Consider the following 18755-nt stretch of genomic DNA (forward strand, 5'->3'; position numbering starts at 1 on the left):
GAGAGAATGAAAAAAAACAAGTCTCCTAATAGTAATAACACATAATTACTCAAGCTTTCTGGGTGACACAACACTGAAGCTTTTGAGATCAGGAATAAAACTTCTATTGACCACTATAGACAGAAACTCCTTACTAGATGGGCATCTTGGAACCATCACAGATATTAACAAAAGCAGTATCTGGAAACAGGGGACTGACGGGATGCAAGACAGAATGAGAAATAAGAGAGAGAAGGAAAGGAAGAAAGTGCTGAAATAGGATGCAGGGAGAGATGTGTAAATCAGAGTGAAAAAAAGCCAGTGTGTCAAAGAAATGAAGGAGAAGGAAATCCACGGAAGAAAGGGAGAAGCTGCATAAATGTGTAGACACAAGAAAAAGTAAAGAAGGCCATAATAGAAAACACAATCTGAGCAAGTTCAGAGGTAATGTTTTTTAGAAACTTACTAGTAATAAACATTGCCTTTGTTTGCAATACAGTCCAGATACTAGATTTTCAGCTGGGATAAATAAGAATTGAAGTTGCAGGTTATTATTAGCCTTTCTGAGGCTGATTAAATCTTTGACTAAATTAAGATTTTATCTTTAAATGTCTGCCTTTTTACCTTGTACAACTGCAGGAAAAATGTTCCATTGTGACCACTGTGCTGAAAGTTCACATGCAGCCTGAGGCAATGCTGCCTTGGCCAAAGTCTGCACTTCTTTAACCTTGAGAAAACTCCCCTTGGAGACCACAGGATTTTTGCTGGGGATAAAATACAGGGGATGTGAAGTACTGACATTCAGGTGTGAAATACCCCCATTCAGTTCTGTGGCTACCTGAGAAGTCATAGAGTCATAAAATCATTGAATCATACAATGTGTTGGGTTGGAAGGGACCTTTAAAGGTCGTGTAGTCCAACCCACCTGCAGTAAGCAGGGACAGCTTTAATTAGATCAGATTGCTTAGAGCCTCATCAAGCCTGACCTTGAACGTCTCCAGGAATGGGGCCCCAACCACCTCTCTGGGCAACCAGTTCCAGTGTCTCACCACCCTCATTGTAAAGAACTTCTTCCTAATGTCTAATCTTAACCTGCTCTGCTCTACTTTAAAACCATTGCCCATCATCCTGTTGCTACATGCCCTTGCAAACAGTCCCTCCCCAGCTTTCTTATAGGCTCCCTTTAGTTACTGGAAGGCTGCAGTGAGGTCTCCCCAGAGCCTTCTCTTCTCCAGGCTGAACAACCCCCAGTCTCTCAGGCCGTCTTCATAGGAGAGGTGCTCCAGCAGTCTGATCATCCTTGTGGCCCTGCAATAACAATTATTAGCATGGGTGTCTCTTTCACTGCTGCTAACTTTAGGAAATTATGTGAGCTATTAAACCTGCAGATGCAGTGACTGCAGGGTCTTGCCACCTTACACCCATACTACCTATTTTCCTCTTCTGTGGCAAAGCATCCAGAGATGCCTACAAACACAGATGGGCGCCCAGTGTACAGACATGCTCACAAACCGGCAGGCCTACACCCACATGGAGCTTTGGTAAAGCTTCAGCCAGCTGGTTGTTTTGGTAGCTTTTTGTTTTGTTTTCCTAGAAAGTTTGAACACCCGGTGTGCACAGCATGCTGTGAAGGCCACAGGTTATACAGCAAATGTGAGCTAACGTACACACCACCAGAGAAAGAAGGAACTGAGATAAGGAAGGGCAAGAGTAGCAGCGTGGACATCATGCAGTCACCCTGTGGGACATCACCCTGACCTTAGCAGAATCCTGTTATTGTTAATCTCACTTTTTGTATACAGAGTGGCAGAAAGAGTTTCCATAGATATAAATAGAGAGAGGAGAGTAACGCGCAGATTTAGAAGGGAAGCGCATCCATCAGCAGCAGCTGATGAAAATAGGAACTGAGACAGAAGCAGATAAAAAGGACGGCGAGGCTGACCCCTTTGCAGGATTTATTTCTGGCTTGTACTGTTTTCTACCTCCGGCTCCCTTTTGTGCAAGAGCCCTTCTGATAAAGGAGGGAAGGCAGCTGCTCTGCTGGGACTCAGAAGGCAAGAAATACCTCTCTTTCCTTCTCATTTCTCAGAGATCCATTTGAGGAAGGTAAAGGAGTGATGGATACTGTTCAAAGGGGAATGAAAACTTGCCTACAAGTTGGGGCATTCATAAGCACGTGGGGAGCTCAGAGAAAGGAGGAGGGGAGCAGAGCAATGGAAGAAGGACAAGAGGCTTGGGTGTGACCTGGAACAGGCAGGGGAAGGTGACCGCCTTGGCTCTTACATACTTGTTCTGTGAAAACAGGCCACTTTGTCAGCATTATCTCCTTTAATTCCTCCCTTTGGTGCCCATTTTCTTGGGTCCCTTGCTCACCCTGTTTGAGGTCGCTTTCGGTACTTTTTCCGCCCATATAGCATTCTCCATTAGCATTCATTGACCCAGCCATTGGGAGCAAGAAGAAGAAAATACATCTGTTAAACACGATTAAAGGAATGCCCTTCAAAATAAAATCCCACTAAAATCTTGTTTAAAAAAAAGCTCCTTTGGTGAAATGTAAGTAACACTGAGATCAACGGGAGTTCTACCATTTTTTTCAGTAGAGACAGTATTGCAATTCATTTATCTACCTTCTCAGCCTCCTTCCACCAGTTTAATAATTTGCTCATCGGCAAAATGTAGTAGTACAACAGCACTGAATTGTACAGACTACTGGGTGAGGTTCAGGATAGCTGAGAATCAGGTTTCTTATTTAAGTACCCTGAGCAGAGGGATAAATGGGTAATGCGGGCTAGTCCTTCAAGCACTGTGTCACAGTTTGTGATTGCATCATATCCATGGCATAAGTGATCTTTGAAATATGCCTGTATTTCACAGTGATTATAACAACATAAAAGCTGCATACGAGGCTATGAAGAACGTAGCCTGCCTGATCAATGAGCGAAAACGAAGACTAGAAAGCATAGACAAGATTGCGCGTTGGCAAGTCTCTATCGTAGACTGGGAGGTGAGTGTCAGCCTGTCCCTTTCCTGGGCAAAGGTACTGTGTACAGTACTGCATGTCCTCTACAGGATATGTCTTTTTGCGTAGTAGGTAGTTTATGGTGTCTACTTTTCAACTGGTCATTGCTCAGTTAAAAGTCCAGTTGCTTCATTTACAGTGATTCTGTTACTGATTACCTTGTTTATAAGTCAGGAAGAGCAGCATGGATTAAGATAGGCACTTGTCTTTGAGATGACAAAATGGATTTATTTTAAAATGCTGGACCTATAGAATCTCCTTTGGATTTGTGGTAGTTCTGTCAGAACTTGAACCTGCTTCATTGACTTCAATGAGTTTCCTCCTGATTTATGCAGGTAAAGTACAGCAGAACCACATTCATTGAGTTTACCTGTAGGAGATTATGTACATTCTATGACATCTTCAAATGTAATAATAAAAATACAAGAAAAATGAATGAACTTAAGACTTGATTATAAAATGAGGCTGGTTAAGCACACAGTAGGATCTTAAAATATGATTTACTCACTACATTATCTATTTATCTGTCTATCTATCTATCTTCTTAGGGACCAGATGTGTTAGCCAGAAGCTCAGAACTGATCCACTCAGGAGAACTGACCAAAATATCAAAGCAAGGCAAAAGCCAGCAGAGGACTTTTTTCCTTTTTGACCATCAGCTTGTGTTCTGTAAGAAGGACTTGCTGAGAAGGGACATCTTGTATTATAAGGATCGTATTGACATGGATGAGATGGAAATTGTGGACACTGAAGATGGCAGAGACAAAGACTTTAACATTAATGTCAAGAATGCTTTTAAGATAATAAACAGAGCAACAGAAGAGATCCATTTGTTCTGTGCAAAAAAACAGGAGGATAAAAAGAGATGGATGGAGGCGTGTGAAAGTGAAAGGAGAAGAGTTCAGGAAGACAAGGAAATGGGTGAGTGGAAGGATTTCCTCTCTAAAAGGTGGCAAAAACAAAGGAGAATGGTCTTGATTTTACACTTCTTTATGCTTTGTGCATAGCCTTCTGTTTTCTGACGGTCCTGACATGACCTTGATCTGTGTAAGTGAAGCCTATTCAGGTGTATTTACCCTGCCATTGTGGGCCAAAGGGCAGTTAGCTGTGACATCTGTGTCACAGAGTAACCTATGTGATTCTGGGGTGTTGCAGAGCAGAATGAGATACGAGATATGACAAGATGCAATTCACAAGGACCAATCAATAATAAAAATCCATCCCAAATCCTAGCACTTCCATATAAATCATTGACCGAAAGCATCTGTTCATAAAGGACACTTTATTATAAAGCCAAGCAGCAAACGATTCTATGATTCTATTCTGTTCCATGACTTTATGATTCTAATTGTAGATTTATACTCTCCATGTCATATAATGGCACCTCCTGTGTCCAGGAGACCTGTTATAGACACAACAGTAGCACCACTGGGGGGTTTACAGCAAAAGGAAGCCTCACCTGGAGTCAGCAGGAAAAACCTAGCAAAGCCTAGCTTCAATGTTAGACCCACAGCCTGTGGGACACTCTAAGGACAGTGTCCTCTGTGTGGATGTACATTTAGGATTGTTATTTTCTTTTTTTTTTTTTTGCATAGTTTCATGCTTCCTTTAAAATCAGTGGCAAAAGCTCCAATAAAGTTTCATCAGCAGAACATTGGCTGGGCCACAAATTCCCGTGGTGCTGAGCACAAGGATTGCAAGGGAGAGTCCATCCTGCTTGCTGCTCTTCAGGCACCGTGCAATAGAGTGAAGAAAATTCAGGATAACAAGAAACTATATTTTTGATAATGGCACATAGGCACAGGCAGTCTTTTCTGCCCATATAATGGCCAGCCTTCTGGCAACTTGCTTTTCAAATGTCACAACTCATTGTTCCAATGTACCCGTTTTGGTGCAGGTATCGTGAGCCAGAGGAAAGACAGTTGAGTTGTAACAACTAATGTCCATCTGATCTTGTGAACCACAGTGGCTTGAATGTTTTCTCCATTACCCAGAGGACAGCTTCTTTTCTAAAATGTCTTTTCTTTTGGCATAATTGAACCTTTAGCCAAAACCAGTGGAAAGGCACCAGCATTGTAAACCTCAGGTTTAAATTTGTCTTGTTGATTTTGTAAGCTATCTTGCTGTACTTCACACAAAGCCTCTAATCAAACCACTCAGAGAACAAATACATACCCTCCCAATTCAGAACTACAAATGGCATTTTACTTCTATTTCAAAGACACTTTGCTGCAAGTCACTGTCTTCCAAACCATATCTAGCTTTTCTTAGCTTTTATGAATATATGGGAAGAAAAGACCACAGCCAGAAAATCCTGCTCCAAACCACTAATAGTCACCCTTAGAAAGCAGTTTGATCTCTGTTGATGAAATCACTTTCATTTTTTTAAATCTGTTTTCTTGTTTCTATAAAGGAAAAAAAAAAAGTGCAGAATAAAATATCCCAAAATTATGGCTAACTGCTGTTGTATTGTAAGTTAATAGGCTGATTTGTAATAACGTCTTCGTGAGTTGAGACTAAAAAAGTGAAGGGAATTTTAAAATTATAGAGAAGTGCAGGAAGATGCAAAGTGGAACCAAACCAGATGCTTCACTTTGACTTTTAATTGCAACTTCTGTGCTCTTCATGTGCATGTGAGTGAAATGAGTGACAGCACGTGCAGCCTGTTGTCTCCTTGTGCAAATGTAAGAGACCCAGGTATCTCAACTGTCTTGTACACAGGGAGAGGGAACTGGAGTGCCTCTACATGGGCTCTGGATGACACTAGTCACTGATGTCACCTTGCACAGCACCTGCCTGGCCTCAGCACAGATCAGTCAGACACCTATCACACAGCAATAAATAGCATAGGGCTGACCATATACTGTAGCATCATGAAAGTCATACAAATATGCAAACAAGTAGATGAGAAGCTGGAGTGAGGGATCCAGCCCCAGCCTGATGCAGCCACAACCTCATCCCAGCCTGCTTCGGTGTCTGGCAGATTGTGTGATACTGTCTCCTCCGAGTGGAGAGAAAGATACCCAAATTTGTACTGCTGCAATACTAGTGAGTTCAATTTGTTACCCCAAGTTATCTCAGAGTGAATGAAAAAAAGAAACAGATTCTGCATTTGTGATCTATTACTTAGTGGCTTGTAGCTTTCAGAAGTGTTAATTTACGCTTTTTAAAAATCTCTTGTTATCTGGACTTATCTATAAAAAGACCTTTTTGTGTGGTTAGTTTCCCAGTGATTGCCATGTGCAGGAACTGAAAAGCAGCTTTTCCTAGTAATCTGCAGGCACATGAATGTTCATGTTCTTATCTCAGTGAAAAAATATCTTCAAATTTATATGGCAAAGTAAAACATACTTCTAAATACTTCAGGTATATTACTATTAAGATTTACTAAAAATTGTTTAAAGTATAGTTTATTTTTTTTTTAATTTAATGTAATCAAATATTAGATACAATATTTTTATACCAATGCACTAATTATACTTTGACATAGGAATGGAAATCTCAGAAAACCAGAAGAAGCAAGCCATGGAGAACGCCCGTAAGTCAAGGCATGGAAAAATCAAAGGTGAGTGTTAAGAATTGCTTTACATTCTTACTGTGTTCTGGTGATGTTAGGAAATAGCACAACATGGCCATGGGTGAGTTTCTTCAATCTTTTAAAGATTTTTCATGGTTTACATGGAGTTCAAGTAATTTCCGTTAACCTGTATTTTAATATCAAATTTCAATGCCTTGGTAAACCATCCACTAAATCAGCTCCCCTGTCCTTCAGACAGGCAAGTCAGTATTCTCTTTATTAGATAAGAAACTCAAGAGGTAAGGCAAGCAGTTTATTTAAGGATGTAAGAAAGTGCATGCAGAGATTAAATTAGAAATGAGCGTTATTGATTCCTTCCTTTGCTTTTACTCAAACAGCTTGTTCTTCTTTAGCAATTCTGTTCTTCGTTTAAAATATCCTAAAGTTCTTTTTGCAAGCCACATGTTGCTGTATTTATGATGACACACTCAAAATGGCTCCCTTCTGTCCTAGACTAGAAGGAAGGATGGACTAGATATGTGTTTCTCTGGAAAGAGCTTTTTTATTCCTTTCTGTCTCAGAAGATGTCTTGTGGCTTTGGTTCTTTCCATCTTAAAGTCGAATTTGGGTAAATCTCCAGTGTGTTGAAATAATAAATTGAGCAAGTGGGACCAGATTAAGTCTGAACTTAGGAGTGAAGTGGCTGATGTTAGGTAGTCCTTTGCTCCCTGGAATTAATATTGTTACAGCATTTTCTCTTTATCAATCACTAGGTACCTATAAAATCTGTCCTGATTTTCAGGGGAGTGGCTGAAAATTGTGATTAGGAGATTCTGTTCAGAATGCACAAAGGTCAATGTCTGAGAACGTTAGACTGGAAAAATATTTTCCAAATTGAAGAAATAACATTTTTATTGGTAACAATATTTTATCCAGCCTTATTCTGAGAGTTGACTAAAATACAAGCATCTACTGTGCTAAGTCATTCCTTTGAAATACCAGAGATTACTTGTGCAAATAGCATAGCCAGGCTATAGGAAACTGCTGCTTATTTTTTGTAATTCTGTAATGTTATTTTTGCTGGTGTTATTCTCTTCTTAAGCCAAATCAATGCAGCAATTACAAAGTCTAACATCAGAAAAGGTAACCTTTAGTAGTGCTTCCATTCAAGATTATGGCAAAATTCATACTGGCTTTATTGACCATTGAATTTGTCCTGTGGTCCTGTGCTTGAATTTTCCCAGTATCGATTGTCCTTCTAGCAGACTCATTCACTTTCTTCAACTGTTCCTTTTGCAGGTGTAAGCTACAACGGGTGTCCTGTGCCTCCCCCACACCAAAGCCTGCATCCTATCCATCAGCGCCACATCACTGTGCCTACCAGCATCCCCCAGCAGCAGGTTTTTGCCCTGGCAGAACCCAAGCGGAAGCCGTCCCTCTTCTGGCACACCTTCAACAAACTCACTCCCTTTAAAAAGTGAGAGGCCAAGGACCTGGGAAGGACGTCGGCACGGAGGGAGATTTCCTCCAGAGAAGGACCTTGGAGACATGGTTAAGCTTATTTGAGCTCAGTGAATCTCCAGTTTTGGAGGGAAGACCTTGGGCTCTCTTGAGCCAGAAGGACAACCTTTGTCTAGAAGAAGAATGCAGTTCCTCAAGACCGCTCTGAAGTTAATGTTGCCAAGTGTCAGCATTGCTGATGAAGAGCAGTCTGCCTTCTGACAAGGACAACTTGCTATTACTCTGAAGCAGCAGTATTTGATCTCTGTTTCTTAGGTATGTTGAAGTAGTGATGGAATCATGCAGGTCATTGTAACATTTCATCAATTCATTTTTCTTAACCTTATATATCGATGGCCAAATTTAGGAAAGGGAGGAACTTTTCCTTAGGGGTATATCAGCAAGGAATCTTAGGAGAGTTTTCTACTTTTTGGAGCACTGAGCAGAGACCACCCATTAAAATCAGGTGGAGACATCCCATGTGATTAGCCAGCTGTTGCAGAATTCAGTGGACCCTAATCCTTCCTGTCTTTTTCTATTAAATTGCCAAATGGCAGGAGAACATCCCACAAGGCCTTACCATATTCCAGATTGGAACAGGGAAATTTTATTCTGTCATATAGAAACATGAACAGAGTGTGAAATGAACTATAAAGATATGTGCATTTATTGCACACAAGTGGAAACAAGAGAAGCCCAGGGCATCTCGGATTGATTACTTTCACAGCAATATACTGCATGCATATATGCTTTTCAGTATAGAGCTTTTATATCACTTTTTGCGCACTTCTTCGCCTGGGAGATGCTTCTTTGTATTTCCAGTATGCTTATTTCTCTGTGTAAAAAGTATTTTTTTATTTTCTAACAGAGATAATGTGAATGTACAAAGTCAGAGTTGAGACAGTACGTGCTGACTGCTGGCTATGTTACATAGTTCTCTTGCTTTGTATTCATATAGCTTGACTTAGCAAATGGATGAATGGCAATGTAAATATATCGAAGCGGTCTGGATCCATGCTCCTTATACTCAGTCAATTGACAATGGGTTTTGACCAATTATTTCTTCACAAAGAAAGAGAAATCCTTACTGGAAGGGACAGAGAAATTGTGTGGACTGGAGATGGATTTTTGTCTCAGACTCATCCGTCTGTATTGGAAGGGGACGAAACCGAGTCGATGAAGGTCAGCTCTGGCCACTGTATCCAATACATGGTGTGTATTGCTACGGTATGCCTATGGCATGAAGGTGATTTGGGAGAATAACTTCTAAAAAGCCACCAGGAAGAAACAGGATCTTGTTATTTGCAGCACTGATCATTTCTGCTTGATAGCTCATTAAGGATGATAAGACTGCTGGTAATATAGAAGGAAAGAAAGACTCCATATGTTTCAGAACTGATCTGCTATGAATGTTTTTACAATACTTTATCCTATGCTGCTGATTAGGGGCATTACCTGATGATAAGGATAGATCCAAGGGTATTCTTTGACAGTGGACACAATCAGCTTTGTCATGAATGTGTAATATATGAAGAACAAACAAGGGGCTAGAGGCCAGGCATCTTAATAACAGTGTAAAAAAGCCTTATTTTAAACATGTATTTGTTCCTACTGCTATTGTTACCTCTGTTTTTTTTTTTTGTTTATTGTCAGTGTTGTGAAGCCCACTAGTTGCTAGATTTGGGCTTTGATAACTTTGTGACAACTTCTGCAAAGCCCAGGTTTGTGGTTTTGATTTTAAATGAAATCTTTTGACCACTGTACATTTCAAATGCCTTGTGTATATAGCTCAGCAATAATACAAAGTCTGGTGATGCTCAGTCAAATTGTTCACTGCGTAGTGAACTTCATTGCTTGTGCTTTCCCATAGCGATGGAAGATGACCTGAAACAGTTAAGAACTGGAAATATGCACTGACATTTTCAATGATTCAGCTTAAAGAAAACATACGGGAAAGTTAGTGAAAAAAACTGTCTGGGTTGTGTTTTTCCTTTGATGTTTAAAACAAGCCATTTCTGTTCAGATTTTTTAAAAAGATAATTCTAAATGCTCAATTTAAACACAAGGAGCAGACTTCCAAATGCAGGCATGGATGCATGCCCTTCCCCTTAAATGAGTAACCCTTTTGTGTTTCTTACGTACCCATTTTTGTGGGTACTTACCACATTCAGCCCTGCAAACCAAAGCGATGCACGTACTGTGGAAGTGGAGATGGTGTTTTTTAATCACATTTCGAAAGACTTATTCTAGATGCAAACAAAATGTCTGAAGTTGGATTGCAGTGCTCACCCAGAAACTTTCCCAGCTGGACCCGAAAATATTATGAGATCCACACTTATTTACATGTGTCTTTGCTGAAACATACTTCCTTCCAGGACTCGGTTCTGTGGAGTGCTGGGGAAAAAAAAGGAGGTTTTGGGATGTATCTTCTGACGTGTCAGTGCCCATGAAGGCGCTTCCCGCATAGTGCTGGTGCCTTAGCCCTAAAAATGAACAGAAATGTTTGCATACGGTTTTGGATACAGCAGCTTTTTTTCTCAAGAAGTGAATTTCAGAGAGAGAAAAAGCAAATGTTTCATGGTGCAGATTACTCAGGACAGTTTTATATATAATACCCTACGTATAAACATGGTTGTTTTATAATATTCCATGTGTCTTTGCATCTGACCTTGCAAGAGATTAAGATAAAATATAACAAGACAGGACAGATTTAGACTACACCGTAATCTTTTAAACAAATTATAGTTAAATGAAAACGCACAATTACGTTATCTAACAACTAAGACAAATATTTACTTGGGGTTCAGCCTGACTTTAGGCTCTGTGGGAAAAAGAGTTGCAACTAAAATGTAAAAGTTTGGATTCTGGCAACTTTTGTCCTCATTCTCCTTCTGATGACAAAACTTAAATATGAATCAGAAAGGTGTAACGGCAACATCTGTTCTTTTCCTCTTGCTTTTGCATGCTTTAAGTCACTATAAAAAGTTCTAGGGCAACTACTAAGCACATTTGTGCCTCGTTTAGATAAAGCACAGCCAGAGCCTTCCCGATGGCCTGCTGAGCAGATAACCTCAGACGTTATGCATGAGAAGCAGTAAAATATAATTGTCCTCAAATGCATTCCCACTGAGTTAGGAAAATGCCAAACCATAATTGCATCTAACTCGGAGCATTTGATGTATAAAATAATAAGATTGTTTTACAAGTGGCTCTTGCCATGCTAAATTTCACATTGAGTTTTAGTGGTCAGTGTAATAATGGAGTTCAAAGACAGACTACTCAAATGTTCCACATTTTAGTTGTCTTCTGAAAATAATTATAACAGTTTTGGAGCCAAAGGTCTTTAGCCATAACTAACGTAGTACCTTCTTTGACTGCCTTTCTGCTTTTTTTTCTATATACGTGACATTTGTATGTAGGAGATGCCTTCTGAACGACCTCTAATTTAAAACTATTTGTTGTAAATACTAGGGATGACTTGCATATATATTTTATTTTGACAAGTGTTTTTTAACATTTTATCTTAACGTGCATCGCTTTGTGTGTCTTACCATCTGTGTGCTGTTACACGTGTTGTAAATGAAGTGTCCTGGCTACAGAGCAGATGAATTGGCTGTTGACGGCTGAAGTACAATGTATAGAACTGCAGTAGCTTCATGTGCATTTCTCCTGAAGTAATTGCATTACAAGGTTTATTTACTCTTGGAACATTGTTTGTCAAATGAATCTATTTTCTGGAAATAAGTACAAACTCACATTCCCATTATTTTTCTCTTATTGTACATGTTTGAATTATATAATGTACAAAGTCAAAGTTCTTCAGCTGTGTCTTATAAAACTTTATTGTGCAGTTTTAAAATTGTTGGGTTTTGTTTTTAATTGTCTACCAAGTATCCTCTGCGATGCAAAAATGTTTCAACTGTCATATTTATTTTATTACTTCAAAGCAAAATAGGTCACACGCACACACACACACACACACCCTTTGGTTTTCCAGTAACAGCTAGAGTTCTACCCAGCACGTGTTCTTTTTAACAACTACTAAACCTGATTTTGGGATTGAAGTCTTCATCGTTCGGGCAAAACCCATCTGTGTTACTGTCCCAGCCATAGGCACCTGCAGTCACTGTGATTTACCTTGTCCTGGCAGACAGTTTGCTTGAAAGTAAATGTAAATGCAGCTTCTGTGTTAATGAAGCTCCTGCTCACAGTGGATGGTGACTTAAGTGCTGCAGTTTAGGTAAGGAGAATTAAATTTTATTTTCTTTGGAAGAAGAACTAAAACTTTTGAAAGGGGTCACCCCAAAAGTCGTGTTCTGTAAATGTGTGTGAACAGGCTTACCTGCCTGCTTGTCCGAGCAGTGGGCAGCGCTGCTGGAGATCCAGCTTCCTGCTCTGCTTCTGGGAGGTTTTTTGTTTCTTGTGGTTCTGACAGAGCAGGGGACCACATCTGCAAGGCGTGTGCCTGTCCTTCCTGTTCAAGGCTGCAGCAGAATTGATGATTTGCTGAGACACGCCGGCTTTAACAAACTAGCAGACTTAGCTGAAATCCTCTCATCAAAAATGCTTTGGTGAATTCAAATGCTGGCAGAATAGGTGGGTTTGCTGGTTCTTTTCCCCTCCTTCCAATGTCCAAGCCTGTATCTCTATTTCTTGGTTCACCTCAACGCTGGGAGTTTCCCAGGCCTCCCAAGCAGGATGTGTGCTCGGGTATCAAAGGGAAAGGCACAGTCTGAGCACTTAGTGAGCCAGATCAGATGACCAAAAAACATGCCTTGAGCAAACACTGGAGCAGGACATTGTGATCAACAGGCTTTCTAAGGAGCCTGAATTCATCTGGCCATGGTGAGCCCATTTGTGCGTTTTATTTTGTCAGGCTAAATCCTTTGGATTGTCCCATACTGTCAGCTCTTCAGTTCTTCAAGAGTTGATCTGTTGGGTGGAGCTTTTAGTTCACACAGCAATAACACTGCTTTTCTTGGGGCTTTTTGTTTAGTTTTGGTTTTGATTTTGATTTTAGAGGCTACACGATGGTCTCTGCTTGGTAACAGGGACGAGGATTTGGGCCTTTCAATGTTACAGCACTAAAAGAGAAATGAGAAAGTCAGCAATGGAAAACTGCACATCACGTAGCCTGTAAGGAAAGCACACAAATACTTACCATGTTTCTGAATATTTTTCAAAATTCAGTTATTCTAACTAGCTAGAGACCATGTAATTGTGAGAATGTGTCAAAACTGTACAAACTGTCAGCACAACAGGTTTTTTTTAATCTTAGGCTTACGTTAGGTTTAGTTCACTGCAGTCAGAGCTCTTCCAGGTGGGTTCCTAAGGCTGAGAACTCACATAACTGCCACTATGAGGTATTTAGGCTCTGGTTTAAAAAAAAAGATGTGCGTTTGTTTGTATACATCTACAAACACCCACACACCCTTTGTAGACTCCATATGGCATCCCCAGATAATGTCTCTGCTGGCACCTACAGCAGGTTTCACCAGACAAGTGATCCACACCCATCCCACCCTCCCGCTGCTTATGTTACACCTTATGTTTCTGTTGTGCATCTTGGCAGGGACGGGGGACACATGACACCCGGGCAAGGTTTCACCCATCATCTTAACACTTTAAGCATTCAGAGCGGGCACTCTCCACCAGCAATGATGGACAAACCACTTGGCAGACAAAAGGAGGTTGGAAGGTGTCCACATCACTGGGGTCTGGTCTCAGCAGAGTTCAGAAGGACAAATCTGAGAGGGCAGAGCAAGGAGAACCACTGCCCTTCAACAACTGAGTTTCACTCAGGAGAGAAACACAAGATGATGTAGGATTTATCGACTGTTTCTCCTAGGGATTTTTGGAAAGCTGAAACTGCTTCGGGGGAAGGAAGAGCTCCAGGTGCTCCTGAGGGACTTAGCTGGCAGAACCAGGCACATGCCAAATTCCTCCTTGTTTCTGGCTAGAAGGCCCCCTATATACACTGAACTGTCAGCAGGCAGATTCACTAAGCATGGTAAAACTTGGCTTCTGCCTGTGAACATACCCCAGACTTTGGAGGTGCTGACTCATGAAGGACTGAAAAAGTGTCCAGAAGGTGCTCTGCTAACAAGGTTGGGTATATCCTGTTTTATTAATCATCCATCTCATGGTCATCACTGCCACATTCAGGTCCTAACAAATATAATGAGCACAACAATCAATCTAAACCCCTCTGCATCTCCTGCCATTCAGATGCAATGCTTTTTTTAAGAGCAAATGGTGAACTTCTGGTACTGTGTAATTATTTTCAAGGCATTATTCTGTGGTGAGACAAGGCACACTAGAAAGCACCTGATGGTGATTTTGTCTTTAAGGACGTTCCTACAGCAGTTTTCTTGGTTGTCTGCTAAAAAAGCATCAATCCAGACTAACTGCAGAGTCCATTAAGGTCAATGTAGCTAATGAATTATGTCATTCTCGCCTCAGGATTGGGACAGACAGACCGTGACTGCTGTCATTGTAAGATTCACAGCCTCTTTTGGGTCAGTGTAAGGGTCCTGCTGCTGCAGAAGGCCCTGCTGGTGCTGATGCCATGTCACCAGGAGCCCCCAGTGCCCCCAGTGCTGTCCCCCCAGAGCCACCAGCTCTCCCAGCACCCTGCAGCCAGGAAGGTCCGTCACTAAAGCCAGGTTTTCTGCATGGCAGGACAGATGACTGAGGGCACGGCACTAAGCTGGCAGGGTGGGCTCTTTTGTAATCACTCAAACTTGGAAGTGTGAAAGGAGCAAGCTTAGAAAAATTCAGATGGTGCCTAATAGGTAACGAGAAAAAGATCCTTTGTCGCAGCTCTCATTTCTTCTTCTCATTAGCACAGCAGCGTGGCTAATTTGGCTACAGAAGTTCATTTAAGGAGGGCAGCTAATTGCTGCACGTTGTCCTTCCTCTTCCTCAGAGCACGGTAGATACAATGTCCCAGATACAAACCAGGGCACCATAACGCTTGCAGTAGTTTCTAATTACCACAGGGTGGTGGTGAAGACCTTAGTGAAAACTGTTGGTTGCTCAGCCGTGCTGAGGATCTCTTATTTGACAGACTGACCCTCCATGTTGTATCTTTGCAACAATTCCCTCAGACACAGTGTTTTCAGTCACTTCCACCAACAGGTGAATTAAGGCCACTGCCCGTAACACATTAACTCTCGTTACTCTTGGTTGTATCCTTCCCTGTTTATGATCAGCATTTGAGGAGCTGATGATACGCTCAGTTGCTTTACTTCCACTAGTCCTTAGCAGCAGTTTCAGTAGTATCAAGAAGACACACTTAAGTATCAAGTTATGGCTTCTTCAAATTTAGTTACAAATAATAAATTTAGTAGCACAATAGCTTTAGCTCATGTTTGAATGGCTAGACGGGTAGCCTGCAAACCATTAAAAGCTCCCGTTGCCATTCAATTTATTTACCTCGTTACTTCTTTTCCATAACAACCTAATATTTGTCAGGTCATGTTAACAGCGTTGTTAACTAATTTAATTTTAATTAAAAATTAAATTATTTTAATTTCTATAGCCTTTTTCTCCCTGCTTCCACTGTAAATTGCTTGATACAGAGATTAACTTTATTACATGGTTTTTTCAGCATAATAATGGTAGGAGATGGTGCTTCCTCCCTACAAACCAACCAAGCTGTCAAAGGCTAACATTTGTGTAATCTATTTGTATACTGGAACAGGCAAATCAAAGCCTTATTAATCCATTTTAACAATTGTCTTTCATGTAACAGCGGTAAAAGCCAAAGTACAGAGCACTTCAGCTCAGTTTTGGAATAAATAGAAAGATTCCAGTTTAAACCTCTGTTTTAATTATTGAACAGCTCTAAAAATTAAATCACTGACCTTTGAGAATTTAGTGACCAAACAAGTGCTTGTCCTCAAGGCACATATTTGGAGCTTGCATTCCTTCACATGAAGCTTTTATAGTCTTGTTAAAGATGCCCAAGAACAAGGCAAGTACAAAGTGAATGAGGTAAGAACAAAGATCCCATATATGCGGTGATGGTGGTGGGGATGATGATATTGATGTTGTCAGCTTGCGGAGATGAGTGGGGAGGAGAGGTATGGGGACCAAATTGCCTGTTCCTTAGGCAAGAAACACTCCCTTAGACAACTTGAAATGGAGGTTTCTGTCAGTGGACAAGGACTGTCAGACTTCTCCATGGGCTGCATCATATCTGAACAGCATCACATACAGCACTTCTTCCTTTTGCACGCCTCTGGAGTCCTTTGACTAAGGCAGCAAATGTTTATACAGCTCAGAAGTAGCAAACGTTTGATCTATTTTCAACTTTCTTTAGTGCTAACCAGCAGCAGCAAAGCTGGATTTTGCTGGTGGGTGATTAAACAGCTCTCTGTAGACCATTGTCAAAGGAATCATAAATCTCATTTCCAATAATTGTTGCAAAATGGGGAACTTTTCTGAAGACAGAACAAAAAGATTAAGGAACATCTGCCAAAATTATTGTCTTCCTCTATAAATCAAGTTAAAAGAATATTTAGATCAAATATTGCTAGCAGAGTGTAATTATTCTTATTGAGAACACACCAGTGTCTCTCTACATGGTATTTGTGTGCTTTGTTTCATACAACTGAGAGATGGTGGTGAAGAGATTAAACATAAGACATCATTTTTTTTTTAGTCAAAACTGGGTAATATTTCAAAAGGAATACTGATTTTAGTATTACATTTCATTAATGGAAGAACAAATTCAAAAGCCAATTATATAAAATTTAGTCATTCTGACTATCACTTTCACCTATATAAGTACTTAACCTATATAGCCCAAGCTTCTGTGCATCAGACATTTATGAATATTAATTGCAAATAAAACAGGCATTAATTTTGTCACTATTTAATTTTTGTTCCTCAGTCTAATCTCTTGCACTCACTAAGTGCTTTTACACTCACTTAAACCAGTTGTGTCCAGAATAAAGTATTAATGTCTTTCAGTGGGCCTATATTAAAAGGCATTATTTAGGAGGGACACTCTAATCAAAGGATAAATACAAGCAGGACTTTAAGTAGCATAGTTACATGAAGAGGGGAGAACCAGACTAAAGACTTGTTATTGCCAAAAAACCCTCTTGATCCATCTTTGCCCTCATCTCACCCTGCTCCAGCTCTGACCCCCTCTGAGGTCATTCAACTTATTAACCCAGTAGATAACTAACTCCAATTAAAAAAAAAAAAAAAAAAAGAGAGAGAGTAAAAGATGAATGCTTTGTGCTGAATTACAGGTTTGAATTGTCCTAGCTTACCTCCTGTGGCACTAGAGCCAGCTCCTGGGAGATGTCACAAGTAGGTGCAGAAAGAAATGTGGATGGAGAAGTGGGCATTAAGACCTCTGCTTCTTCTTGGTTATGAGCCATTTGACTGCCTCAATTATATTATTTTTCCCTTAAGAAGCTGATAGATAGATAAATAACGGGTTATTAAACGGCCAACACTGATAAAAGGTTGGAGATCAGAGAGAAGAAGGGTTTCCTTACAGACTCCAAATGCATAAGGTGCCATTCAGAAGTCTGTGAAATAGGAAAGAGGAACCTGTAACAGGCTTCTGCATGGCTCTGAAAGGCAGTAATGGCCATGAAATATCTCCTCTTTGGGCACTGTCCTGGCTAAAGAAGTTTGCAAAGAGATAGCTGAACAAGGAGAATGCCTGTATGTTATGTTGGCAAAACCACAGCACATAAAAACAGGACATTGTATGAATCCTTGTGTATGTATGAGAGACCTCTCAGGTCCTACCTGAATCAACCCCCAAGACTTGAAATTTTGACTGTCAATTTGGGCTTAGGACAGCAACAACATTATTATTAGCACACTTCCTTGTAGACTTGTCAGACATTGGGGTTTCATGGCTTTGGTTGGAGTAGGACAGGTCACTGGAAGTTCTTTGGTGTATAGCTGCTGCAATTATATATTCCTAGCTGTAATTGCTGGGGAAAAAAACAAACAAACAAAAAAACCAAAAAACCAAACCAAAAAAGAAACAATCAAACAAACAAAACAACAACCAAACAAAAAACCCCCATCACTTTTGCCCAAGTTGCCTTTTTATTATGATATTGAAATTTGGTTTAAGTTTGGCCGAATCCATGAAATCTGGGCTTTGTGAATGCATCCATGCTTTAAATAGAACAGTGGGAAACTCTATGGGATGCACTGAGCTGCTGTTTTCTTGTTTGGTGGCTAGATCCTGAGGACATCAAGGGTAGCTCTAAACCTCTCTAGAGCTTTTGTGACTTCCAGCTGCTCACCACCTATCTGCATCAAAATTTCCCTTTGCAGAGTCAGTTATTTCCACAAGTCATACCGCATAAGAAAATATGAAACAGAACCTGATGCTCCAAATCACAGGGAATTAAGGAATTGTATTATACAATTGTACATTTTATACTTTATATGTATGTATAATTGTAAATTGTATAATTGTATAAAGCTGAGTTAATGTTTCAAATGTATAATGATACTATGGCTGTTATTCCCATTAAATTATTATTTGAAATAGCACTCAGTAGTCCCTGGGACTGTACTTAATGCTATCTAGAGACCTATAAATAAAACAAAACAAAACAATAGACATGGTGAAAACCCATTTCCTTGTTTTTCTCCCTCCCTGACCCTGCATCCCCTTTGAAGGTAGACTTAAGGAGATGTACTTTTGCTTTCTTAACTCTTTCAGCCAAAATCACATAACCTCTCTAAAGA

General features: G+C 40.3%; 1 protein-coding gene across 6 annotated transcripts in view; it reads left to right on the top strand.

Annotated features, from left to right (window-relative positions):
- SPATA13 (spermatogenesis associated 13) overlaps positions 1 to 11874 on the top strand; it is a 159634-nt gene extending 147760 nt beyond the window's left edge. For all 6 annotated transcript variants that reach the window (XM_014966068.1, XM_014966070.1, XM_014966069.1 and 3 more), the window contains 4 exons: positions 2854 to 2983; positions 3547 to 3919; positions 6489 to 6563; positions 7815 to 11874. In XM_014966068.1, coding sequence (XP_014821554.1) covers positions 2854 to 2983; positions 3547 to 3919; positions 6489 to 6563; positions 7815 to 7996 — 760 coding nt within the window. In that variant the 3' untranslated portion in view covers positions 7997 to 11874. The remainder of the gene's footprint in view (positions 1 to 2853; positions 2984 to 3546; positions 3920 to 6488; positions 6564 to 7814) is intronic.
- The last annotated feature ends 6881 nt before the right edge of the window (positions 11875 to 18755 follow it).

Source organism: Calidris pugnax, unplaced genomic scaffold, assembly GCF_001431845.1.
Source record: "Calidris pugnax isolate Ruff unplaced genomic scaffold, ASM143184v1 scaffold20, whole genome shotgun sequence".
Taxonomy (NCBI): domain Eukaryota; kingdom Metazoa; phylum Chordata; class Aves; order Charadriiformes; family Scolopacidae; genus Calidris; species Calidris pugnax.